We start from the raw sequence: 27,707 nt of genomic DNA on the forward strand, positions 1-27,707 counted from the left end.
CTTAGTAATTTTGTCTTAGATCACTGAAAGGAACCATGAACTTTTTTGGCCAGATATTTTGTCATATGGTCAATTTTTTTTTGTTTTACCATAATGTCATTTATAGTCTCAGAATAAAATCAAGAAGTATATTTTAACTTATTGATTCATTAAAAATGAAATGGAATTAAGCCACCTCTTTGTACTGTATTATCCTTCCTTTCTTAAATTCATATATTAATCCTTGTTCCTCATTATTCTGTTCCTTGTGAATTGCTCCCTTGCTTTCTCCTCATTTTCACCTACCTTAATGTAATTGTTCCCTAAGTCTTTTCCCTTCTCTTGACTTCCTTTAAATTTTCTTCCTATTCAAGTGTCTTTCAGTGTGATGGTTTCAACTAATAGTTTAGTGTAGATGACTCTAAAAAATCTTCATCTATATAACACAGTTTTCTTTTATGAGTCCAGATCGGCATCTCAAACTTTGGAAAGGATATCTCCACTGGGACTGCTCATCAGTTTCTCAAATGAAACATGTTTTAAAGCTAAATTTATTATTCATTCCCTCCTCCCAAACATGCTCCTCCTCCTTAGTTCAGTGTTTCTGAAAGTGGCACCATTCAACTAGTTTTTCATATTTGAAACCTTGGTCTTATCCTCAGGTTTTTCCCTTTCCTTTCCTTCTCATATTCAATTATTTATCAAGTCCTGTCAATTCTACCTCTGAGCCATCTCTCACTGTTCCTTCCTTTATATTCTGACTGTTATCACCCTAGTATAGGCCCTAATTACCACCTACTTGGGCTAATGCAAAAGCTTCCCAACAAATTTTCCCATCTTCACAATCTATCCTCTCCAATCCAACCTTCATCATGATGACAGACTAATTGCGTAAATCTATTCTTGTCAATCATCTGTCCCAAATCTTCACCATTTTCCTGTTACCTACTCAGTAAGGTTGAAATTCCTTTACTTGACATTCAAAGGCTTCCACAATATTGCAACACACCAGCTTTCTAGCCTTGTCTAATAAAGCTTCATGTACTCTACACATTTGATAAATTCAGCTCTTCTCTGTTCCATTAACATGTCCTATACTTTCCCACTTCATGTTTTTATCCACTCTAGCTCTTATGCCTGGAATGGGTTCTCTTCCTGTCTCTAAATGAATATATAGTATGCATGTATGTGTGTGTGTTTGTGTGTGTACATGTACCTCTAAAACTCAAGATATTATTGTATATTATAATCACGTGTCTCATTCTTCTACTAAACTCTATGCTCCATGAAGACAGGAGCATTAGCCTTACCCAAACCTGGATCTTCTCATCTAACCCTCTTTATTTATTGGGAAAACTGAGGTTCAATAAGGGTATCTTACTTGTCAAAGTTCACAAAGGTGGTAAGAATCAAGAGTAAGGATCTGAAGTCATTTGATGAGCTGATATACTGTGTCCTATCCTCTCCACCACAGAATTGTGAGAAACGTAAACTAAAAGTACTGTAGGAGTGTGAACTATTATTTTTATAAAATAATATTAGAGGTAAATTTTGGTATTTACAAAAAGGCAGCTGGGCACACTTTTTTAATAGCACTTTAAAGTTTACCAGCTACTTTCCTCCTGGTAAGCCAACTAGTCTTGTAAGTATAATCATCTCTATTTTATAGATGAGTAAGTAGACATTAAAAGAATTCATATCTGGTTTCTACTTACTCCAAATCTCTCTCACTATCTATAATACCTCTATACATATGCTTTTTAAATTTTAATTCGGTAATATGCATACTCAATAAATACATTTGAGTCAACTTGAATTCATTAAGCCTTTATGGATATCCTATTATATGCCCCAGTTCTGTGAAATATGTCAGTGAAATATTAGGGCTCTATGCACACAACTACTGTATTATGTTTGCTGACAAGGAGCTAAGGGACAAATACTCAAACAATTCAAAGACACAGGGAAGCAATTTTCCCCAAAAAATATATTTCCTCTCTAAATGTCTATGTGCTAGTCTTAGACTGAAGAACTCAAATATAGATATATTGTCATCCAATTCTGGTTTATGAATCAAGAGTTGGATGCACAATTTCTCTCTGTAACACAAGCAAAATGAACATCTGTTAACTTTTTGCCACATAGGTTTGTATGTGTGTGTGGGTGGGTGTGAACAGAGCCCATGATGTGTAATATTCTTTCCATCTGCACACCAGGTGGCACTGCATAGTTAATCAGAAAATAATAACAGACATGGAGATTACTTACTTTTGGGAGATAAGATAGTAAATCAATATTAAAACTTCCAAAGAAATTAAACTGTTTTCTCCTCCCTACCTTATTTTTACATGGACAGTTTGGCAAGGATAGTTAAATAATTTGTTCATTCATAGTTAGTTGGAAGAAAACATATTTCAGTAAAATTTTCTTATGTACATTATTAGTGCTGCTATAATTTTGATAAATTGGAAATATACAAATGGATAAATTCTTGGTTCTCCCTGATGAACTGCATTCTTTCACTTATCTAAATTTGCATTAATGATAGTGCCTCTGGGGAGATTAGAACAGCATGACTGTGCCAAAGGTCCTTCAAACAGTATAAAACTGGAGACTAGAGGGAGAAAAAGAAGTATTGATTGGGATATGAATGTCAAATGAATGGAATTTAAAATGGATTTTTAAAATAAATTTTTATAATATACTTCTATAGAGTTTACAGCTATGGTAATCCATCAAGCACAGCTCTTTGGAGGCAATATTGGAAATAACACAGTTACATAATTTTGGAGTTAGAAGGATACTCAAAGACCATATAGTTTAGCTCATAGCAAAATGGATATTCCCTAAGACAGCTAGGTGGCAAAATAGATAGAGAGCCATGCTTGGACTCAGGAAGACCTACAGGGACCAAACCGCTCCAAGTGTCTTTGCCAAGAAAACTCCAATGATGTCATGAAGAGTTGGATACTACTAAAAAGGGCTAAGCAATAACAACAGCAAATTGCATCCATCAATATGTCATCTGGGTTTCAACTGAAGACTCTTGGTGAAGGGAAACTCATGAATGTTTAGTTATCAAAAAGAAAAGAATATCATCTCATTTCACCCAGTGATGTTTGTCAAGTTAGTGTATCTAATATTGAAGAAATAAATGAATAAATAAATTAGCAAATAAAAAGGGATAAACAATTATGTCCAGAAATGATGTCTATACTTCTATTTTCATGGATTGAGGGATCTGGTGATGGGAAGATGTCAACATCATATTAATTCTACTTTCATTCATGAATTAAAGCTGGTTTTGTACATACCATCATATAATTTCCCATCTCTTTTCCCTTCCTTGCTTGTCATTTATATCTTTGTATAAAACAACAAACTTGCTCAAATTCTCCTCTCATTTCATTGGAGAAGACTCTATAAATTTTTGAAGGAACAGTGTAAACTCTAGGAAGTGTGGGTAAACTTACAGACTTGTGATGAACTGAGGTCAAGGACAAAGCCAGATAAATTTCGAGAAGATAATTGACAGACAGAATTTTTTGACTAAAGTATTAACTCCTGAAATTGTTTTCTGAGGAATAGATAGACCTCCAATTCCTCTGCATCTCCTCCAGAGAAAAATTAGATTTATCATGCAGGGCCACTAAAGGTAGAACAGAGAGCAATGGGTTATCGGATTTTGACTTTAAGAAAAAAATTAAATCCTAACAATAAATTCTCTTTCCCTCAAAATGATTCCCTTTTCCAACCTATAATGTGATATAGGTTGGAATATTCTGTGATATTCTCCTAGGCACACAACTTCAAAGCCTCAGTGCCATCCTCAACTAATTTACTCACACCTATCCCACATTTTACATGTTTCTACACTATCTCTCATATATATTCCTTCCTCTTTACTCATATCATTACCAGGCTCTGTCATTCAATATTTTTGTTGAGTAATTTCAGTTGTATCCAACTCTTTGGGATTCCATTTGGGGTTTTTTCTTGGCAAAGATACTTGAATAGTTTGCCATTTCCTTCATCAGATCATTTTACAGATGAAGAAACTGTGGCAAATAGGGTTAAGTGACTTGCCCAGGGTCACAGAGCTAGTAATTGAGGCTGGATTTGAACTCACAAGGATGAGTTTTCCTGATTCCAAGCTGAATGTTCTATTCACTGTGCCACCTAGCTTCCCTGACATCTGATACCTGGACTATTATCCTACCCTTCTGATTGATCACCTTGCTTCAAGTCTCTCTTTACTGCATCCATCCTCAGTAGCCAAATTTTCCTAAAAAGTAGGTCTGTCAATACCATCTCACCCCCTTACTCACTAAACACTTATGTCTCTATAATACCTCCAAGATTAAACATAAAATGCTCTTTATCTTTTAAAACCCCTTTACAACTTGGGCCCTTACTACATTTCTAGTTTTCTCACATTCTACTTCCCTCTATGTACTTTATAATCCAACAGTGCTGGTTTCCCCACTATTACTTGCCTGCCACCCCATCTGCTTACTCAATCCCTTTTCATAGACTATCACCCATGCTTGAAATGCTTACCATCCTCACCTTCACCTCCTTGTTTCCCTGGCCTCATTCAAGATATAAGTCAAATCCTACCTTCTTCAGGAGGCCTTTCTTGGTACCCCACACTGATAGTGCCTTCCCAGCAATATGACCTTCCACATACAATAGTGTACATAAATTTAGCAAGCTGTCTCCCCAATCAGAATGAGTTCTTTAGAGGTGAGTATGATGTTTATGCCTTTCTTGGTATCTTTAGGTCTTAATATTAATGCCTGAATGAACATGGTAAACACTTAATGATTGATTATTTACTGACAATTAGAGCCATCCAAAAGCTACTTTAGGAAGTGGTAAATGTTCCCTTCCTAAAAAACTGAATTTAAATTATGGAAGCTCAAATTTTGAGCACATTGTAGGAGGAACTCTGGTGAAGGCGCTGGTTGGACTTGATTATCTTCAAGGGTATGATAAAAATGTGGAATTCAGTGATTCTAAGAACAAGGAAACCAAAATTCTTCTTTCACCAAGTGTGAAATAATGTTCCTTATTTTATCAAGTTGTAGTATACTTTAATCCTTAATTCATAAATGTTTTATCGCTCTTTGATGTTGGCTTAGGGTGTCCCCTAACTCATTCACAAGTTTCTATTATGGCTGGGTCTAAGTAATATTCAGGTGACTTCTAATTATGTTTTACCAAGGTTATACAGCACAAGGGATCAGAAATGTGGAACTGTTAGGAGACTTCTTTTCCTTCCCATAGCAAACTACTTGGAACTATAAGATTTCTACTACCTAAATTAAAAAAAAAATAATGCAAACCCACCATCATGCTCATAGAGTGTACTTAGTAATCCCCTCCAGGCTAAAATGAGAACCTCTTCTCATAAAACAGTAACTGGCATCTATAAACAGCAGTTGAAAGAAAACATTTTGACTGGTTCAGTAATTTCCCAACTCTCTTATCAAATGCCACTAGAGCAGGTGACACTGTTTGTTTGGGAGCTACTAGAATAAAATCAGTTTGTGAATAAAGAAGAGAGACAGGAAACTCTCTTCTTTTTTTCATTCTTTTTCTTATCCCATAATATCTATAAGTCAAATGCTAGAATAGAAATGTGAATTTCAGTTTGGGTAATGTGAATCTAAATACCCCTGTTCCTGACTCCAAGATAGGCAAAGCGTCCTACATTAAAAGTGAAATGGTAAAAACAACAACAAAAAAAGTAAATAAGGATAAAATACTCCAAAATCAAAACAATATTAAGTAGACAATAAATTAAGGCTTAAGAGAAGAAAGTTTTTTTTGGGGGGGTTGGGGAGAGGGCATAAGAAATTGGTACCCAGCAAACATAGGGAGCTAAATAGATCTTGCTATATTTTTTTTCATTTAACATGAAGTATTAACTATATTGCTTTTAAGAACTTAGCAATTTCAGAATTGGTAAGGGACCTCAGAAGTCATCTAATCAAATATATGTCCAAAAAGAATCCTCTCTACCACATAAACAAGAAATGGCTATCCGTTCTTTTCTTGAAGGCCTTCAATGAGAAGGAATCTTTTACTTCCAAGCATGATCAATTGTAGTTTTAGATATATGAATCATTAGGAAATTGTTGTATTTCCCTCATGAAATCTAAACCTATATGATCTACCCCGTACTTTAAGTCCTGCCCTCTGGAATCAAACAGAACTCATTTTATCTCTTTTCTGTATGGTAGATATTTAAACACTTGAAGATATATCCTCATACCTCCAACCCCAATGAGTCTTCCCTTTTCTAGAATAAATATCTCTGGTTCTTTCAAATGATTCTCATAACAGGAATGACTTATAGTCCCTTACCATTCCAGTTGCCCACTGATGGACACATGCTAGTTTATTCATGTCTTTCTTAAAATGTGTAATCAAGAACTGAATATACTAATTCTGATGTGCCCTGACCAGGACAAAATACAACAGAACTACCATTTTCTTATTCTTGGAAATTAGATGACTTGTAATGTAACCCATGATTATTTTAGCTTCTTTTTTGGCTACCATATCAGACTGATGATTCATAATGAATTTGCAGCCCACCAAAATCCTCATAATTTTTTCAGACAAATGTCTGTCTAAATATGTTTCTCACATACTGTATTTATAAAATAATTTTAATTCAAGTACAGGACTTTACTTTTATCTATATTAAATTCAATATAAAACAATTTAGTCTATATTCTAAACTGTTGGAATTTTTAAATGGATCCTTTATCAATGAGATCATTAGCTATCCCTCTCAGTTTTGTGCCACCTGCAACTTAAATACATCATCTATCCCTTTAACCATGTCAATGATAAACAAACAAAAAAAACCCAGACAAATAAACAAAACATGAACATCAAACACAAATCCCTGGGCTAGTGTCCTGGAGGATATCCTTCTAAGTTAACATTAAATGACCAGTGATTACTCTTATTTTGGCAATTTGACCAGATCATGTCTTTATTGGTACAAACACAGTAGTCTCCTCAAGAATTCTGCCCCATTTTTAAAATTTTTACCCAGAGTCCTTTACATACAGATCTTTATAGCCAACATTTAAGTGAGCAGCCCTTGTGGAGAAATGTTCTCTCCTTGTCACCACCATCACCAACCAATAACCAACTGCTGTTGAAGGGAGAATAAACTAAATAGTACTGAGCACAACAAATGCTCCAAACCAATGGCCTTTTCTCTATAATCCAGGAAACCCTTGTGGGAATTCAAATTAGTAGATTCCTCTGTAGGAAACTACAGAAACTACATGAAAACTACAGAAAACATAGAAGAGAGAATTCCCACCACCAAAGACCATGACATCATCAAATGGTTCAAAATCAGAAACCAATATCGTTTTGTCAATGGAAATGAAATTAATGGAGATGCATTATCATCTGCTTTCCCATTCTACCCTAAGAACCATCAGGGCTTTTCCATATGACTCATAGCTAAAACCTCTTACGGGTGTTATTTCCCACTGTTAGAACGGAAGTTCTTTAGAGTAAAGAATTTCTTGATTTTCTAACAGAGTTTAGGTGGTATCTTACACATAATAAACACAATAAATATTTTTAATTTTTTAAATAATTAAGTGCCAGTTTTGTGCCAGATACTCTGGAAAGCCTTGAAGATAAAAACAAAAAAGAAATAGCCCTTTTCTTCAACAAATTTACATTCAGTCGAAGAAGAAAACACATAAACATCTCAATGTGTATTACATACACAACACATATTAATGTTTACAAAATAATCACAAAGTAAATACAATATAACTATTCTATCTTCCAGTTTAGAGACAAAGTGGCGCATAAACATTTCCAGGTTTTTATTTCAGAAAGTTAAATGGTTAAATTATACCTTTATATACTTGAAATGTTTATAAAGACTTATACTTATGGGTTCCATCTCTAATGTTTTTTTTCAAATTAACTCATTACAAGCATAATTTTAAAAATATTAGTAAAAATCCAAAATATAGACTTTGTTTACTATTAAATTATGTTTATTTAAAAATAATTTATTAAGAATTGAGGATATTGCTTTTAAGACTTCATTTTTTTTTTAAATCAGGGGACAGAAGGGAAGGGGGCAAGCAGAGAATGTTATTGCATTTTCTTCATGGATAAATAGAAACTCTACCTGATGATATATGATTTAGAAATTCATAATTAAGAAGTTAATTAAGAGTAACTTTTGCAGAGAAGAATTCAGGCTTCCAGAAAGCACAAGAGACATAGTTAAAGGCCATACTGGAGTAAATTTAATACCACTGTGTCTCAATGGACTTTTTTTTTTCTTCCTTCTTGTGATTCTCTATTATTCAGTTCTTTTAACATTCGGAAATTCTCACACAAAGATTCTCCTTTTCTGACAGTGAAAACCACTAATGTAACACATTGAGGAAAGGGAGGGTGGCATATGTGGATGACTCCACACATCCTCAGGCTGGGGCTGCCAACTTTTTAAGACTGTGAAGTGGGACATCTCAGTGTGGGCCATCTGGCCTCAAATGTCAACGTCTCACTTGTCGGGCTTAGCCATGGTTGATCCATTTCCCAAGTTGGAACGTAACTGCAAAAGGCTTTAACTCCTAAGTTGTCTGTAGATTAGCTTTTGCTATGTTATGTTATTCATTTTCCTTTGTGTATCTGTCTCTTGCTGAATTTAGTTGCAGAAATTCCATGGTGGAGTCAAAAGATTTTTACTGCAAATTTTTTTTTTTTGCTTGCCTAGAGTAAAAATGGACACACTGCTCACAGGATCAGTACTTTGGCAGTCCCGGTTGTTACAATTTCAGTAAACTCTCAGAATCTCAGAGCTGGAAGCAACCTCAAATGCCAGCTAGTTTAAGGTGGCCTTTCAGAAAAAATGCTCTATGCAACATCCCTGAGGAATAATGATTTAGCCTCAATTCAAAGATGTCTATTTCCAACTGCTGTTTCTAGTTTTGCCTTCTCCATTCAACTCAAACAAATAGCTAGGTGGTGCAATGAATAAAATAATGGACCTGGAGTCAGGAAGAAGAGAGTTCAAATCCTGCCACTAACACTTATTAGATATGTCACCCTGGTTAAGTCACTCACCCACTGTCTGCCTCAGTTTCCTCATCTGTAACATAAGTATGATAACAGCACCTCCGCCCAGGGTTGTTATAAGGATAAAATGAGGATATATTTGTAAAGTACTTTATAATCCTTAAAGTTCTCTGTAAATCATATTGTTATTATCATTCCCTCAAATGACATAGGATAGCCCTACAAACAGCAAAATGGAAGCATAATAATTCACCCAAGTATTTTTTGTTGTTGTTTTTTTGATTTCTAAACAATCTCAATTACTTCAGCTGATCCTTCTGACAACTTTCCAGTTATCTCACCATCTTGGTTACCTTTTGTACATGTCATATCTCTTCTATGTGTATTAGTTTCATAAGTTGCTGTGACAACAGTGGATACAAGATGGCCTTGGAGCGAGTAAGACATGTTTTAAAGTCTTGTTTCTAAAACACACTGGCTATTTAAAGTTTGGTAAGTCAACTTACCTCATTGATCTGTCATCTCTAAGATGTAAAGTTGCTGAAAAAATGACAGCGTACCATGGTAGAGGGAGTTTACTCATTCTGAAGTGCCCTATATCAGTGAAATCATAGTTCTAGTCCATCTATGTTAGTGCATGTGTGTGTACCTGTGTATATATTTGTGCATCTATCTATCTATCTATCCAATACATGTGTATATACATGTCCATGTTATTAGAGGCATATACATACATATGTATGGATATGTAATCATGTATATATAAATATGTATAGATATATACACATATAAATATTGTAGATATAAAGATAGGGATATACTATATATAGTTTTATATCTACATATATATAGATGATTATCTATACAGATATACAGATACACATACTGTGATTTCATTGATGTAGGAAACCGCCATTTTGGAAACTCTTTTAAGCAATTCTGATTTCAGATTACCCATAATTTTTAGTTGTAGAACTTTTCCTGCAGTCCTGAAAAAGTAAGTGACTCATTCATTGTGATATAGCCAGTATGTGCCTGAAGCAAGACTTGAATTAGGGTCTTTAGGACTATGCTGCTTGCTATTTCTGCTATTTCAACTTGCCTCTCTACGATTTAATGATAATGGCCAATAGACTTTTGCTATAATATGCTTCTTCAAAAAAGTCAAACTGGGAAGAAAAGACAGTGTTTTACCCCTATGTTTATGGTATCCAATGGATGCTGAGAATTTAAGAATAGTCAAGAAACAGTATTTAGTATTAACATTTAGAATCTTGCATATTATCCATCAAGAATGTCAAAGAGAAGTAAATGTGTGCACTGTAAAAACTTCTTGTCTGTCTCTCACACATTCAAGCTTATTACATCTGACATAATCATATATTTCCTACAAAATACAAGAAAACGCATGTGTAAGCATGTTCTTCACATCCTTACAATGAAATGTCAAAAGATTCACCTCACAGCATGAAGATAACCAGGATCATAAATGAAAATGACTGTGCATTATAACTGTGATATTCACACCTCAGTGAGGAGTCAAATGGGGACCACTGGATTGTGAACCATTGTCAAATAGCTTGTATGAGATACTGATGAAATGAACAAAAAAAAATACCAGCTAAAATATGACAGTTTCTTGCTATATGCAAGTGCATCAGTGAAGTATCTCTTCATGGGATTCACCACTGACTTAAAAGTTAGAAACTTTTCCTTGTCCAATTCCTTGCTTTCATCTGCTTGTAGTAGACATTGCATTGGAGACATTGTATTCCACTCCATTGGCTATGTAGCTCATACTTATACCTCTTTGCAAACAGGTTTAATGGTATGTAGGCTCTGTCCATAGAAGCTACTATATCACTGATGTGAAATCTAGACTTTAGAAATCATTAATAACAACAAAACTCCAAGATAGATTTGGTTATTCCCTGTCTTCTATTTTGTTCCTCAGACTTTTGAGTATCTTTTCATTGACTCCCTTTGAACTTGGAATTAATCTGGTATTTTAGAGGAAAAATTATTGTGGTCATGAAATCCTACCACTGAACTTTTTGTTGGGTGTCCTGGAACATACTTGATAGATCGCCTTCCCCATACAGTTAATTATTCTTTTAAAATTTTTATTAAGCACTGAAAACACATATAATCTATAAGGGAATTAAAGTGTTTTATATATTTATATTTGTATGTGTGTGTATACACACACACTATATATATACACACATATATATATGTACATATATATGTGTATATATGTATAGGAAAGGAAGAAAGTTAATATATAAAAATCTCACAACCACTCACTGTTACTGTGCTGTGGATTCTCAATCTAGACATACATCAAAGACTAGGGAACGACTCAGTATTAACCATGAAACTATAAATCAATGACCTTTTGATAGAGAATTATCATTCTTTAGGAATTCTGTGCTCCAAAGCTTACAACAGCTTGAGGTAGACTCTTGCACATAATACATCCCAAGGGCCACAAGTTAACAAAGAGGAATATAGGCATATATGTAAAGTCAGCTTGGCATACCACATCTCAGAGCTCTACCAAAAAATAGGGTCATTGGATAATCTTGCCCTCCCTCTTTTCAAAAGATGCAGCTATCTCACTGCCTAATAATGGCCCAGTCTGACTTTAAACCTGTGACAAACTTAAGATTTTTTTTATGCGACCTAGAGGGAACCTTATAATAGATGAGTGGGTGGTACTGCCCAAGGTTAGTGATAACAGTCATTCCCATCATATCTCACAAATAAAATGCTGGCATGATTAGGGTGGATTAGGTATTTCACTGGTCTAAGTATTCTCTCCCCCACTGCAAATAAAATCTTCCAATATTTTCTCATTATGTATAATTTGGGCACTTTCTTTTTCCCCATAAATCCTGAATAGAGTATTTGCCAGAGAAAATGGAAGAACTTCTCTTGTTCATTTATTAACTTTTCTGTACCAATGTGGTAACTTGCCCAGGGTCACACAGCTAGTAAGTGTCTGAGGCTGGATTTGAACTTAGGTCTTCCTGACTCCAGACTGGGTGCTTTATCCACTGTGACACCCAGCTGACCCTAGAACATAGTAAAACACTTAATAAAGGCTCATTGGCTTGTTATTTTTTACTTGGTCCATCTGTAATCTCTAATTTTTTTTTTATTTACCAAGGACCCATCTCCTTTTCTAGTCTTACATATGAATTGGTAAGGGATCTCAGAAGTCATCTAGTTAAATCTGTGTCCAAAAAGAATCCTTTCTACCACATAAAGAAGAAATGGCTATCCATCCTTTTCCTGAAGACTTTCAATGAGAAGGAATCCTTTACTTCCAATAGACTCAATTTACTGATCAAAGAAAGAAACAAAATTGATGAAAATATATCAGAAAAAAAGTGAATATAAGAGCTTATAATCAAAATTATAGTAAAGGTAAATACTCACTTTCTAGAATTCCTTAGTAACAACTAACGCCATGACTATTGTAATACAGAAACTAAATTCATATCTATTCTGTCCTACTGTTACCAAAGTGGTTCTTAAAAATATAGAAACACACATTAGACCTATGTCAAATTTCAAAAGTATAAGAATTTCTTTAAAATAAAATATGTTCTAGTATTTGCCAAATAGATAAATTTAGCAAAAAGATAAAGAACAGCAACATTTTTAATCAACATCCAAGGGAAATATATAATAATAAAGAGTCACTTACCTATTCCAATAAAAACAGCTTTGTATCCTTCTTCCTTCAAAGTACAGAGGTTCATTCCATTCATTGAAAGGCCTTTACCACATATCACCTATCAGAAACAATATTTAATTTACTTTTTAGTTTCTGAATTTTATCAATTAGATCATTATATATACATACATATATACACATAAATATATCCATTTTAAACCATCTACTAACTACATATTCCAAATAAGCTTAATTAAAGTAACCTCATATGGGTCTGACAAAATTCTCTGCTTTAGCCGAACTTAGAAGATGTGTTTGTAAATTGTCTTCCACAGAATCAGTACTAGTAATCAATGTCAGGCATCTATTTATCTAGATTCAATTCAGCAATTCAAGCAACTTATTATCAGGTACTGTTCTGGACACTTGGGATATAGAGATAAAAATTAAGCCTTACTTATCCTTAAGGAGCACACATTCCACTAAGGAAGACTATATCACATATGCAAGTAAACAACTACAAATACATAACAGTATGATGTCAATATAATGTTCAAAAAAATTAACCAAGCAAAAGTCTTGGTAATTTTTGAAAAAAAGAAAACCCTTATGTAAAAAAAGATCTGGAATATAAATCTATGTCTTATCTATGATGAAGGCTTGATCATAAAGTGTCATTTATTTGCCTAGTTTAGTAGTTATTGTTACATTATTTAATTGACATTTTTATTTTTTCCTGGTGAAAAAGAATAAAGGATGTCTTCATGTGAACATTAACATGCTCAAGAAAAAGATTCCACCCATGTATATAGTAATGAACATTGATTTCTGAGACAAGAGATAATATGAATCAACCATGGATAAAAATGCCTGGCTTTTCTTATACTGAAGGAAGATTTCGTATCAATATATTTCTCAGGAAAACATTTGAAGATAGTGAAAATTCAATTCAAATTCTGATGCAATGAATTTGAAGTCTCTGCATTTGAGAGGCAGGTAGTACTGATGTCTTATTATTATAACCTTTGAAATAAAACAAAAAATAACTTGAGTTTAGATTTTTTTTCCCTTTCAAGGCATCTTATTTACACTCTCCCAGCACATATTAAAATGGAACTTTACCTATATAGTTAAGGAACACTTTCCTATTTAAAAATATCCATTTAGTTGTTCCTGTGAAAACATCTACTGATGCAGAAGAAGAGGTCATCTGCCATTTCTGATCTTAAAGAGTTGCTTAGACTGGGACATTGGAAGATTAAGTGATATTGACATGATATCTCCTATCAAATATTACATAACACTCGGATCATTGTTATTCTCTGCATGTTCTCCCCTCCTATTGTAATGTCGCCTACTTGGGAGAAAGTTCTATATACCCAGAAACTGGCAATTTTTTTAAATCTATCAATCTATAGACATTTTTAAACACAGTGCAGTAACTTTGCTAAGGATGCAGCAGTACTTTGCCTTCAAGAAACTTATATACTATTGGAGAAAATGACATGTATGTATACCTATATTAATGATATATTCAAATTAAATAGTAAGTTCAAAGTACACATGAGAAAAATACAGAGCAATTCAGGGGAAAGGCTATTGTTTCTGGATAGGGGAATCCAGAAAGGCCTTATATTAGAGATGATACTTGAATTTTATTGTGAAAATAGTCAATAATTCTAAGTCAGAGGTGAGGACATCATAAGAACGAGGAAGAGTCTTACAAAGACAAAGAGACAGGAGACAGAATGCTGGTATGAGAAATAGCAAGAAGGTAACTTTGGCTGGGGTAAAGAAATTTTGTAATTGTCCACGTAAGAAGTCCAATGGAGTGTATGAACTACAGTCATAGCCAGATGCATATAGAGTCAGCAGATGTGGGAAATGTTGTAAAAGCCTATTTCTTAATTAAATGAATGTATGCTATTACTGTTTTTGTTTCCTTTCACTCCCCTTGTTCAGTCATTTTTCAGTCCTATCTGACTCTTAATGAGTCCATTTGAGGTTTCTTTGGCAAAGATACTGGAGTGGTATGCCTTTTCCTTCTCCAGCTTTTTTTAAACAAATGAGGAAACTGAGGGAAACTGGGTTAAGTGACTTGACCAGGGTCTCACAGCTAGTAAGTGTCTGAGGTTAGATTTGAACTCAGGAAGAGCAGTTGTCCTGTCTCCTGGACTATCCACTGAATCACATAGCTGCCTCTCTAATTCTCTTATAACTTAACAAATTGAAATGTAATTATCCCTCATTGTTCATGTGTGATTTTAATTTTTCCTAATTTAAATTGGCTTTCTCCATGGTGTTAGAATGGTAAATACTGCACTAAAATATGAATTGGCTTTTTAAAGTCTAAGATATCTTCTTTTCATTGTAATATGGTAAAGTAACTTTATTCTAAAAGTCTAAGTATGGCAAAACTGAAGAAATGCTCAAATAAATGTAATTTCTCTACACCATCTATTTTATTTTAGTGGATGTGTGGAAAGGGAACTTATCATGTTGCCACTCCATATGCTGAAGAAAAATACAGATGCCTTAGCAGTTCCTTCCATTCTTGAAAATTTCAGCAGGTATACCATTAATTTGGACACCCTTGGAATCAAGGACCAGTTCTGCTTTTCAAATGGGCTATTGGGGTCATTGACATTCTCAGGGAGCACACTTTATCTTAGTGATCCTTAATATGAAGTTTCTGTATAGAGCCAGGTTCTAGATAATCAGTGAATATACTGCTTATCTGCTGTCCAACTTAGACCTGAAAACGTGACCTTCCCTACAACCAATTTGACAGGTGGTCACTTAGTTTTTGTTTAAAGACTTCATGATCAAATTTGGTTCAGGCTGATTCAAATCAAAGCTTCCAGTCTCCTATGAACTCATTAGGCTTTAAATTTTTGTATATTCAAATCGATTTGTAATTTCATCAACATGGGTATTCCAATCAATGATGAAGATAGCAATAATCACTCCTTTCTATGTCTATCTTAAATTTACCACAAGATAGACAATCAACACAACCAGGGCCTTCTCTACTTTCTCCTAACAGAAGATCACATGAATTGTCAACCAGTTATTCTTCACTCTTGCCAGGGGACCAGCCCATTACATTTTATCATAAAATCCATTGATGACATTCTTTATTCTAGTTTTTCATAGCTCCTCTTTGGCTATGTATTGATTAGAAAAACCTACTCAATTTACCACATGCCTCTACACTGCCCTATGAGTGATACTCATTTCTAATTCCTCAGAAGCTGTAGTTTCTCTGACTCATAGTTATATAGTGACAGCTACACTGATTTTAGGCAAAAAGAAGTAAAGAGCTTCACACATGTTCATTTTGCAAACTCAGACTTGTAAATTGAAAGCAAATATCAAAACAAAACATTTAGTGATTCACTGAGTAATAATAGTAATATCTAATAATAATACTTTAAGGCTTGTAAAACATTTTATAAATGTTATTTCCTTTTACCCTCACAACAACGCTGGGAGATAGGTTCAATTATAATTCATATTTTACAGATGAAGATACTGAGGCAAACAGTGGCTGAGTGAATTGACCAAAGGTACACTCTGGAGCAAAACTTAAACTAAGAGCAGGAGAAATACAATTCTATTATCCATCAGTCTCTTGCCTTGGAAGTAAGGAGGGAAAATGCCTTTCCATCAAGCTAGATCTCCTATTTGATCTTCAATCTACTGCAGGAAAACGAGAAACACCGTACAATCTAGCACTGGACTCCTCCCTATGAGGGAAGGAAGAAAGTCCATTCCATCAAGTCTTTAACCTGGTCTCCTTCCATGGGGGAGAAGTAGTAGCATCATTGTCTCAGTATCTGCCTTCTCTCCTCAACTGCCTAAAGTCCTAAAAGAACTATACCCTGAAGAAAAACCCCAGTGGAAAATCAAAACCGCTCTGTACTCATTCATCAAAAATTAGGACCCCTCATTCCCTTTACCCTTCGCATCAATTCTGAAACCCTAGTTGTCATCATTTAAAACCTGTTCTTCATTCCCCATTGTCTATTGCCTTCAATTCAAATCCTGCAATGTCTTTTATTAAAGCTATCTACTCTCACTGTGCTCTCTAGAATGCCTGTTCCACAGCTGACAAACTTGCTTTTATCTTAATTTGTTTCCTTTTCTACTTCTTCCATCTTCTAGCTTTCACTGAGACTTGGTTCCTTCCTGATAACACAATCTCTCTGGCTTTCCGTTCCAGCATTGGAAAAGTAGCATTTTCAGTCATTCACCCCAACTCAGTTGTCCAAGTACAGATTATAAAACAGATAATTCAATTGCAGACAATGAAAATGCCTTTAATGAACAAAATTAAATTATTATGAGAATTGAGGTGATTATTGTGTGTACATATATGTATTTATCACATATACACAGGGGAAAATACATCATTTTTCTGTCAAATCTGATAAAAGTCTGATATAAAAGATATATGAACTAGCCAGTCTAGTGGATCACTATAATCCCAGCATCAAATATAAAATCTTCTGGCATTCAAAGTCACTCATAATCTCTAAACTCCCATTTTATACTCTTACATCTCATACCCTACCACAGGCTGTGTGATCCAGTGAGATTGGCTTCCCAAGACACCCTATCTGCTGACCAGATATTTCCATTGGCTTTCCAGGGTGCCTTAAATGTTCTCTCTCTCTTTAAAAAAATATTTTATTTATTTATTTTTAGTTTTCAACATTCATTTCTACAACATTTTGAGTTGCAAATCTTCTCCCCATCTTTCCCCTATACCCACCCCAAGATAGCGAGCCTACTGAAAACCCCTTCCCCAAATCTGCTCTCTCATATATCCTCTCCTATCCCCCCTCCTAACTTTTTAGTAGGGCAAGATGTATTTCTATACCCCAGTGCCTCTTATTTCCCAGGTTCATGTAAAAACAATTTTTAAAAATTAGCATTTGTTTTTAAAACTTTGATTTCCAGATTCTTTCCCTTCTTCCCTCTTCACCCACCCCTGCTGGGAAGACAAGTTATTCAATATAGGTTGTACACGTGTAGTTTAAGCAAAACATTTCCATAGTAGTAATATTGTGAGAGACTAACTATATTTCCCTCCATCCTATCCTGCCCCCCACCTATTCTGTTTTCTACTTTGACCCTGTCCCTTTTCAAAAGTGATTGCTTCTAACCACCCTCTCCCTGAATCTTCCCTCCCTTCTCTCATCCTCCCTCTTATTCCCTTCCCTCTGCTTTCCTATAGGGTAAGATACCCAATTGAGTGCATGTTATTCCCTCCTTAAGCCAAACTCAATGAGAGTAAGGTTGACCCATTACCTTTCACCTTCCTGCTATTCCCCTCCATTGTAACAGTTTTATCTTACCTCTTTTAAATGAGATAATTTACCCTACTTTATCTGCCTTTCTCCTTCTCCCAATATATTCCTCTCCCACTTCTTGATTTTATTTAGATATCATCCCTTCTTATTCAACTTACCCTGTGCCCTCTTTCTATGTATACGTGTACACACATATACACACACTCACATATGTATTTATACACACATACACCCTCCTATACATACATATATATGCATGTATACCCATACAAATACATATATATATATATATATATACATATATATTCCCTTCAACTATCCTCATGCTGAGAAATGTCTCATGAGTTACAATTATCCTTTTTCTATGTAGGAATGTTAGTTCAATTTTGTTAAATTCCTTATGAGTTCTTTTTCCTGTTTACTTTCTTCTTGTATTTGAGATTCTAATTTTCTGTTCAGCTCTGTTTTTTTCATAAAGAATAATTGCAAGTCCCCTTTTTCAATGAATGACCATATGTTCCCCTGAAGCATTATACTCAGCTTTTCTGGGTAGGTGATTCTTGGTTTTAATGCCAGCTCCTTTGACCTCTAGGATATCATAGTCCAAGCCCTTGCATCCCTTAATGTAGAAGCTGCTAGATCTTGTGTTATCCTGATTGTGTTTCCACATCACTCAAATTGTTTCTATCTGGCAGCTTGTAATATTTTCTGCTTGACCTGGGAACTCTGGAATTTGGCTATGATATTCCTAGAAGTTTTCTTTTTGGAATCTTTTTCAAAGGTGATCAGTGAATTCTTTTCATTTCTATTTTGTCTTCCAGTTCTAAAATATCAGGGCAATTTTCCTTGAAAATTTCTAGAAGTATGATTTCTAGGCTCCTTTTTTGGATCATGATTTTCGGGTAGTCAAATACTTTTTAATTATCTTTCCTGGATCTATTTTCCAGGTCAGTGGCTTTTCCAATAAGATATTTCCCATTGTCTTCTATTTTTTCATTTGTTTAGATCTGTTTTATAGTGTCTTAATTTCTCATAAAGTCATTAGCTTCCCTTTGCTCCAATCTAATTTTGAAGGAATTATTCTCTTTAGTGAGTTTTTGAAATTCCTTTTCCATCTGGGAAATTCAACTTTTTAAGTCATTCATCTTCTCTTTGGCTTTTTGGGCCTCTTTTGCCATTTGAGTTAGTCTATTTTTTAAGGTGTTATTTTCGTCAGTATTTTTTTTGGGTGTCCTTTAGCAGGCTGTTGACTTGCTTTTCATGATTTTCTTGCATCATTCTCATTTCTCTTTCCAATTTTTCCTCCACATCTCTTACTTGAATTTCAAAATCTTTCTTGAGCTCCTCCAGGGCCTGTAACCAATTCATATTTTTCTTGGAAGATCTGGATACAATAATTTTAACTTTGTTGTCTTCTTCTGGTTCCATGTTTTGATACTTTTTGTTCCCAAAAAAGGATTCTATGGTCTGATTGTGCTTCCTTTGCTTGCTCTTCTTGCCGGCCAGTTACTTGCCTTTTGAGCTCTTTGCCATGGTAGAACTCTGCTTCCAGAGTGGAGAGAGTCCTGTCACAAATTGCTGGGGTTTTCACAGTTGCCAGAGCTATGAGGAGGGTTCCCTCTCTACAGCCACCACAAGCTCTGGCACACTGGTGTTTCTCTCCCCAGGACCACCAAGGCTGCAACCCAGATCCAAGTTTGTCAAAGCAAGAGCAAATATCTCTCCTACCATCTGCATGCCAGGAGCTTCGGGGGCATCAGTGCTGCTGCCACCTCTTGCCCTGGGGGCAGAGGCTGGACTGTGCTCTTTTGTCACTCAGTTCCAACAGAGTTCCCTAATGACTTTTTACCTTCTGTTTGGAGTTTATGAGTTGAGAAGTCTGGAAACTGCCACAGCTGCTGGTGATTCACTCTTCTGAAGTCTGCTCTGGCAGGTGAGGGCCGCTGGTCAGAGCCACCCTGTTTTTGGGACTCTGTAGCTCAAACAGGACTGCTTAGCACCAGTCTGGTGTGATTGACCCTTCCCATCTGCCTGTCTTGTTGCCTTCAGGGAGAGGTTTGTTTCTCTTTGTCACTTTGTGGGTTCTGTAGCTATTAAATTTGTTTAGAGTCATATTTTCCATGTATTGGAGGTGGTTAGAGTGGGAGCTCAGCAAATTCCTGGTTTTACTCCATCATCTTGCCTCCACCTCCTCAATGTTCTTTCTATTTATCTCTGCCTTCTGGAAGCTATGACTTCTTTTAAAGCTTCATATTCTATAGGAAGCTTTTCCCAATCTCCTTCAAATTCAGTGACATCCTCTAATGGTTATCTGTAATAAACCCGCCCCCCCGTGTGTGTGTGTGTGTGTGTGTATAAATACACACATATAAAATATATATTATATATGTACACACACACACACACACACACACATATATATATATATATATATATATATATATATATATATTTTTTGTAAATATTCTTTTTCATGTTCTCTCCCCTATTAGGCTTTGAGCTTCTTGAAAGCAACAAATATCTTTTCCTTTCTTTTTGTCCCAAGTACTTGACCAAAAAAAAAAAAAACACAGTAGATATTGAATGTATGTTGATTGACCCGACTCTCTGACTGTAGGTTTAGAGCACTATCTACAATGCCACCTAGCTTCTTCTAATAGAAAAAGATGTTGATGTTAGCAGGTTTGTTGGAAAACAAGGCAAACTGAGTGAAGACATAGTGTGGTATCAAGTTCTAGGTCAAACTCTCATGTTATAGAATTCTTCAACTCTCTACATATGGCCTTTACTTCTAATAGTGTTTGTGTTCCTAGAAAAGTGACAATTTGACATAATGAACATTAGAGCCGATTTTTCCTTAGTATTCCACAAAGCAATGCCTATTTATCTTTGTTATATCTTTCTCAATAAATTTAGATTATTTTATATCATGTTTCTATTCCTCAAGGATCTAATACACTTAACCCCTTTTCTTATTTGAATGTAATGAGTTTTGCAATATTACCATAAATCAATTGTAAACTAATGTTTATAATTATTATTTGAAGCCCAATGAAGAGCACTCATATCTAATATAATTACACAGCATGTAATAATGCACACTTGATCAAATATGTCTGCACATAAGATCCAATTTAGTGAGAGAGGAAAAGAATGAGGTTTGAAATCTATAAAACCCACGTTCAAATGTTGTCAGAGAAAACTGAAATGACTCAAATCAACTGATGCAGAAAAAAGCAAGCAGAGCTAGAAGAATAATTTATACTATAAGAACATTACAAAAACAACTTTAAAAGACGTAAGAACTATGATCAATGCAATGCTTTAAAAAGATAGCAAATAACTAATTTGCATATGGCTAATAAGAGAATTTGTTTTGCTTGAGTATTTGTATCTATTGAATGGACTTTATTTTTTCTCTTTTATGGAAAAAGGGAAATTGAGGAAAATACACACATAATTTTAAAAAAGTTTATATTCTAGTAAAACTCAATAATCATTCATTTATACATTAATCCATTTAATAACAATTTATTTGAGGCTATTGGATTTGCATGCACCTAATACATACCACTTCTTGAGGATGTTGTCACAGGTATTTCTTTTATTTATGTATTGAACTAGATATCCAACTCTCAAAATCTGTGATTTTTTTATGTGTAAAGTTATTTGAAGTTAATATGAGGTTTTTCAAGTCTGCTGTCCAAGGACCAGCTCAGATAACTTTGGAAAAGTCCATTCCTAAAGTTGGCCATCATTTGAGGAGCATTTCATTTACAGATACATAAGTAAGATGGGTGCTGAGGCCTAGACAGGTTGGAATCAGGACTTTTGAAGGTGGTACCCCACAACAAAAAAAAATAGCAACTTTTAGGCATTTAGGTAAACCATACTAAGCACAAAAAGAAATACAAAGATAATTAAAATATGATTTTTGATCTCATGGAACATACATCTTAGCAAGAGTTATATAATAATCCATGAGTATACATATAAGATTGAACTGAATAAGAATATAAAATAGGTATTGAAATGACTATGAAAGATCTGAAGAAGAAAACAAATTTCTGATTGGGGAATCAGGAAAGAATTAATATAGAAAGTAATATCTGTGTTGGCCTTTGAAGGAAGATTAATGATTCAACAGATTGAGTTTGAAGGCAATGGTCCAGGTATAAGGATAAAAATAAGATGATGGGAAGGGCTAGAATAAATAAGGATCTATGTCACTTTGAGTGATTCTTACCATGGCTTTTAAGATCGCCATATTGTACTATGATTCATATTGAATTTTCAGTATATTCAAACACTCAGAGCTTTTTAATTTTTTTAAACCTGAAGTAGTTTCTAGACATGTTTCCCTCATGCTACATTTCTGAAGGTGTTTCTTTGGACCCAAATATAGGAATGTATCATTATTCATTATTAAATTTAATTTTATAATGCTAGTTTTATTGAAAACCTTTTAAATGGTAATAAATCACCCAACACATTAGCTATTCTTCTTGTCTTTGCAGCACCTACAAGAAAGTTTTTTTTTTTTTTAATACACCTTCTATGACTTTATTAAAGTCATTGATTAAAAAGAAACTACAACAGCAGAGGGTTAAATGCTCTGGGACATACAACTAGGTTTTTCTTAACTGGCACTGAACCACTTAAAAATTATTTTTGGGGGGCCCAGTAATTCAACAATGTTTTTTAAAGCAATTGGGGTTAAGTAACTTGCTCAAGGTTACACGGCCAGTTATTTCTGGGTGTGGTGCTGAGTATCTGAGCCCGGATTTGATCCAGGTCATCCCGACACTGGAGCCGGTGCTCTTACTCCCTGAGCCACCTGGCCGCCCCTAAGCAATTGGGGTTAAGTAACTTGCTCAAGGTTACATGGCCAGGTGTTTCTGGGTGGGTGCTAAGTGTCTGAGCCTGGGATTCGATCTCCAGGTCTTCTCAACACTGGAGCCGGTGCTCTTACTCGCTGTGCTACCTGGCCGCCCCAATTCAACAATTTTAAAACTCCTCTAAGTATACTCTCATCTAGCCAGTATAACTTCATCTTATCAGACGGATTTTTCAAATGCTATGCCATGTTTTTGACATACTACTATACATCTAAACCTGGAATTTTTTTTAACAGTATATGCCCCTGATTTATTGTAATTGAACCATAAGAAACAATGAATATAAAGAATTCAAAGATACTCAGAAAGATATATGAACTATTAGAATGGAACTCACACAGAATAAAACAGAACAGAAAACAATGCATACAGTGACTACAATAACATAAATAGGAAGAACAATACTTGAATGCTATGTAACTATAATGACCAATCCTAGCCCCAGGGAAGAGCTAAGAATACATAGTATTCCCTTTATTGGAGGTATAGAATACTACTTACACTATGTCAAAAGTAGTGGATGTATAGCTGAGTTTAAAAACAAAAAAACCAAACAACTTTGTTAAACAGGAAGACTCCATGGATATATTTAGAAACGAATATGATGAAATTAATCAAAGGCACTAATTTCTAATTCACTCTATATTGGCAAAGGCTCTGGATTTTGAGTTCAAGCAGCTATGTTGAAATTCTGGCTCTGCTGAATATATATATATATATATACATATATATATATATATATATAATATGTAACTTCAAACAAGTTTCATAACCTTTCTGGGTCTGTTTTCTTACATGTAAAGTTAAACTTGGGATTCTTATCCTGGAGTCTATGAGCCTACTTAAAAAAAATTATTTTGATGATAATTTCAATCGGTGTCTTTTGTGATCCTATGTATTTTACTAATTCTGATAAAAGGTTTATGCATTTTGCTGGACTAACAGAGGGGTACATGCCATAGACAAAGTTATGAGCACCTGGTCTGAAATATTTATTTAAAAAAAAGCATTTTACTCATCTTTCAATTTAGCTACTCTGTATAAAAAGGAAGTAAGACTAGGCAAACTTGACCATTTTTGATGAGGCCATACAGTCCTTAGTTGATTACTGCTATTCTGTGTGTGTGTGTGTGTGTGTGTCTTGCTTTTTGCAGGGGGGAGGGGAGCAGGGCAATTGGGATTAAGTGACTTGCCCAAGGTCACATGGCCAGTGTTAAGTGTCTGAGGTCAAATTTGAACTCAGGTCCTCCTGACTCCAGGACCAGTACTCTATTTACTGTGCCACCTAGCCACCCCCACTACTATTCTTTCTAGAGATTTACAAGCATTTTAGCTATTATTAAAGGTCTAGAATTTTGCCAAGAAAGAAACAAATTAGTCTAGCCTATAGATATAATAGTTTCCCATTCTCCATAATATTTCAAAAATTCTTTAGAGCAGCCAATTTTTTTCAGAAACCTAGATGGGGACTCAAATATATCGTGAGTAGCTAGGCTCTTACCATCTTCACTTATCTTGGGTTTCAATTCCCTGTTACATGTGAACAGATTTACATTTCCAAAATAATTACAGATGTACCACATTTTTATGTAATACATATGTTGCTGAAGTTATATATATATGTATATATATATATATGATATAAGTTGATATTTTCTAATTAACTCATACCATCACTTGGGAGATGATTTTATTTTCATTTTACCTTTATTTTAAATTTGGAAGTTTTTAAAAATGTTATTTACAAATTTTATATTTTATTAATTGTATTTTTTTGCCTTCTTTTCTGAATAGTTAACTACTTAGAGGTTCTTTACTTGTAACAAAAATCAGAAAAAAAGAGAAAATGAAGCAGCAAAACTATATAAAATGTTCCATAACCAAAGTTGCCCACTTTTAGAAAAAAAAAGGAGGGCCATTCATTTTTTCATATGTTCATCAGGAACAAGTTTGTTGGCTATAATTACAATTTCAGGGGTTTTTTTGTTTTGTTTTGTTTTGTTTTTGGTGGTGGGATTATTCCTTTAGCCATTTAGTATCTGGCAGCTAGGTGGCACAGTGGATAAAGTGCTGGCCCTGGACTTCAGGAGACTCATCTTCCCAAGTTTAAATCTGACACCAGGCACTTACTAGCGGTATGACCTTGGGCAAGTCACTGAATCTTTTTTGCCTCAGTTTCCTCATCTTTAAAATAAGAAATAAATGGCAAAGCACTCCAGTATCTTTGCCAAAAAAAGTCCAAATGAGGTCATGAAATAGTGTTGGGCATTACTGAAAAGACTGAACAGTCATTTTGTAATGTCTTCTCCTGGTTTTGTTTACTTCATCTTGAATCAGTTCATATGCCTCCCCAGGTTTCTCCAAATTCTTCATGTTCTTTTTTCTTATGGAACAATAATATTCCCTTATAGTCATATACAATTAGTTTAGGGATTCCCTAGCCAGTGAACTCTATTTTTAGATAATGTTAAAATTTTTAATCATTTTAAATTGGTTGTAACACCTAACATGCTAATTTTAAGCAGTCATAACTACTAATTAACATACCTGGGCAAGGAGTGGGAGGTGAATGTATAGATTCCTTGGGGACCCTGTCAGAAAACTAATTGGGAGGAGAGTAATAGAATATGGAAGTAATAGGGTCGGTCCCCAGTGAGAAAGCATTTACCTCTTACATTTTCATGAGTTGAAGGAAGCAGGCAATCTAGTAGCTTCTTACTTTAATTAATTATTCTTATCAATAGAATATTAAGCTCAGGTGTTTTCCTGATATTGAAGAGAAGTCAGTGCTATTAGCACCTTCTAAATTTCATTAAGAAGCTCGGATGTCCTCATTCCAGTTATGCATTTGATGTTAATTTTTTAAGTTTCTATGGCATATTAGAATTTCTATCAAATAGCTACTCTGTAAATACATGCACAGAGAAAATTATATATATATATACATATGTTAGTGTATGTGTGTATATATATATATATATATATAAATTTAAGGGGGAAGAGATGTTAGGAAGATAATACTGGCATAGCAAAGAGCAATCCATAGTTGATCTTTTTAAAGTAATATTTATTAGCATTAAAGTTTTTCTAAAAAAAAAGAATGATATACTTTACCATGTTCTTGCTTTTCAAACATTATTGCTCAGTAGTTATGTTTCAAAGTTAAGTGTTTTTCTCCTCCAAGGGAGAGTACTTATAAAAGAGTAAATATAAGATAATAGAAACTGTTTTTGCTTTTTCTCTTCCTATGTTAGAAATAATTTATGGTGCTAAATGCAACAGCAATGAGTGTTTTGTTATTCACTTTCAAAAACACCTCCTACTTGTAGTTGCAGAATACATTATGCAAAACAGGCTAATTTATTAATCTATTGTGTTATATCTGTTATGAAAACCTAAAAGATTTGAATTAAAAGTATCAATATGTTCAAGTAAAGAACCACAGAATGTTATCCTTAATTGATTAAAAAGGAGAGCAGCATCTGGAGTTCTATTTAAAAAGTATAATATACGACCTTTCCACTATCTTTAAGAGAACAACAAAGTCTTTTGTTTCAATAAATAAAGAAAACATTCCAAACTGTAGCTTTCTATGTTACTGAGTCACTGCTTATGTTGATGGTGGATTATCATCTTAACAATGCTAATTTTAAGCACATAGTAAGGAAAATATTTCTCTATGTAATTGATTACAACAAATAAAGAATGAACAAAAAGTGAAATGTGACTTTTGGGTTGGGGGTAGGGAGAACCCAACTTGCTTGAAAAAACTTGATTAAAGAAATCAAATCCTTCTATTAGCTATACTGAACCCCTAAAGCAATTTAGGAATTTGTTTCTTACAGACAATTAATCACATGCAGGCATGCCAGATGAGAACTATTGATTGGCCTTTTCCAGACTAGTGGCATTCAGACAGTAGACAGACAAATGCCCTAAGCAAGGGGGAGCATCTTTCTGCTGCTGCCTAGTGTAGCTTTTAATTGTTCTTTACAAATGTGTATGGCATTTTGCTGTTAATCTTCCGTCGAGCACTCACTCCTTTCCATTTGAGCTATTCACAAACAGGTTATATTTTTCATTACCTTCACTCCAAGGTCCTTCATGAGCTCAATCTCAAAACTCACAACATCATATGGCAGCCGAAACTGAGGGATTTCACTTGTACTAGGATAAAGAAAAATATGTGAACAATTACCAATCATAAAGAAATGACAAAATGTCTTTATCGATCAACATTAAAGACCTAAGGACCTATTCGAGAGCATTTACTGTTTTACTGGGACATTTTTCACATCATTTAATGAGTGCCAAAGACAGTTCAAATTAGTATTCACACAGCAAAGCTTTTCAGTGGCCTATAGCAGTTATAACAAGGAAAGTGATATGTGAAGAAAATGATGTAAGCAGCTGGAAACAAATGTTAGGAAGAGCTAATGGTTGAGAATCATTTAAACTTTTTCAGCTAATCAAATATGCTATATATTTTATTTGTCTAATTTGTATATGTTTGTTGTACAAAAGTACACACATATAGATATGACATATATATGCCTAAAGACAAATATATGTGTGTATATGTGTGTGTATGTGTGCAGAGAGAGGAGAGGTATATGTCCCCTCCAAAAAAACAAACAACATCCTATAAGAGTGAAATACACAAAGCGCTAGCATCTTCTATAAATATTTCTATCTTCTCTGTCTAAATATTAGCCTCTAGCTTTTTATTACTCTGCTAAGAGA

General features: G+C 34.4%; 1 protein-coding gene across 1 annotated transcript in view; it reads right to left on the minus strand.

The window, feature by feature from the left end:
• The window catches only part of DPYD (dihydropyrimidine dehydrogenase), a 1,126,518-nt gene that overhangs the window by 718,267 nt on the left and 380,544 nt on the right, over window positions 1-27,707 (minus strand). The window contains exons 7-8 of the mRNA XM_069063397.1: window positions 27,050-27,131; window positions 12,779-12,866 (exon numbers count right to left, since the gene is read on the minus strand). Of these exons, the coding sequence (XP_068919498.1) occupies window positions 12,779-12,866; window positions 27,050-27,131 (170 nt within the window). The remainder of the gene's footprint in view (window positions 1-12,778; window positions 12,867-27,049; window positions 27,132-27,707) is intronic.

Source organism: Petaurus breviceps, unplaced genomic scaffold, assembly GCF_028583685.1.
Source record: "Petaurus breviceps papuanus isolate PSGF00001 unplaced genomic scaffold, PetGlider_PUasm1.0 90564, whole genome shotgun sequence".
Classification (NCBI taxonomy): domain Eukaryota; kingdom Metazoa; phylum Chordata; class Mammalia; order Diprotodontia; family Petauridae; genus Petaurus; species Petaurus breviceps.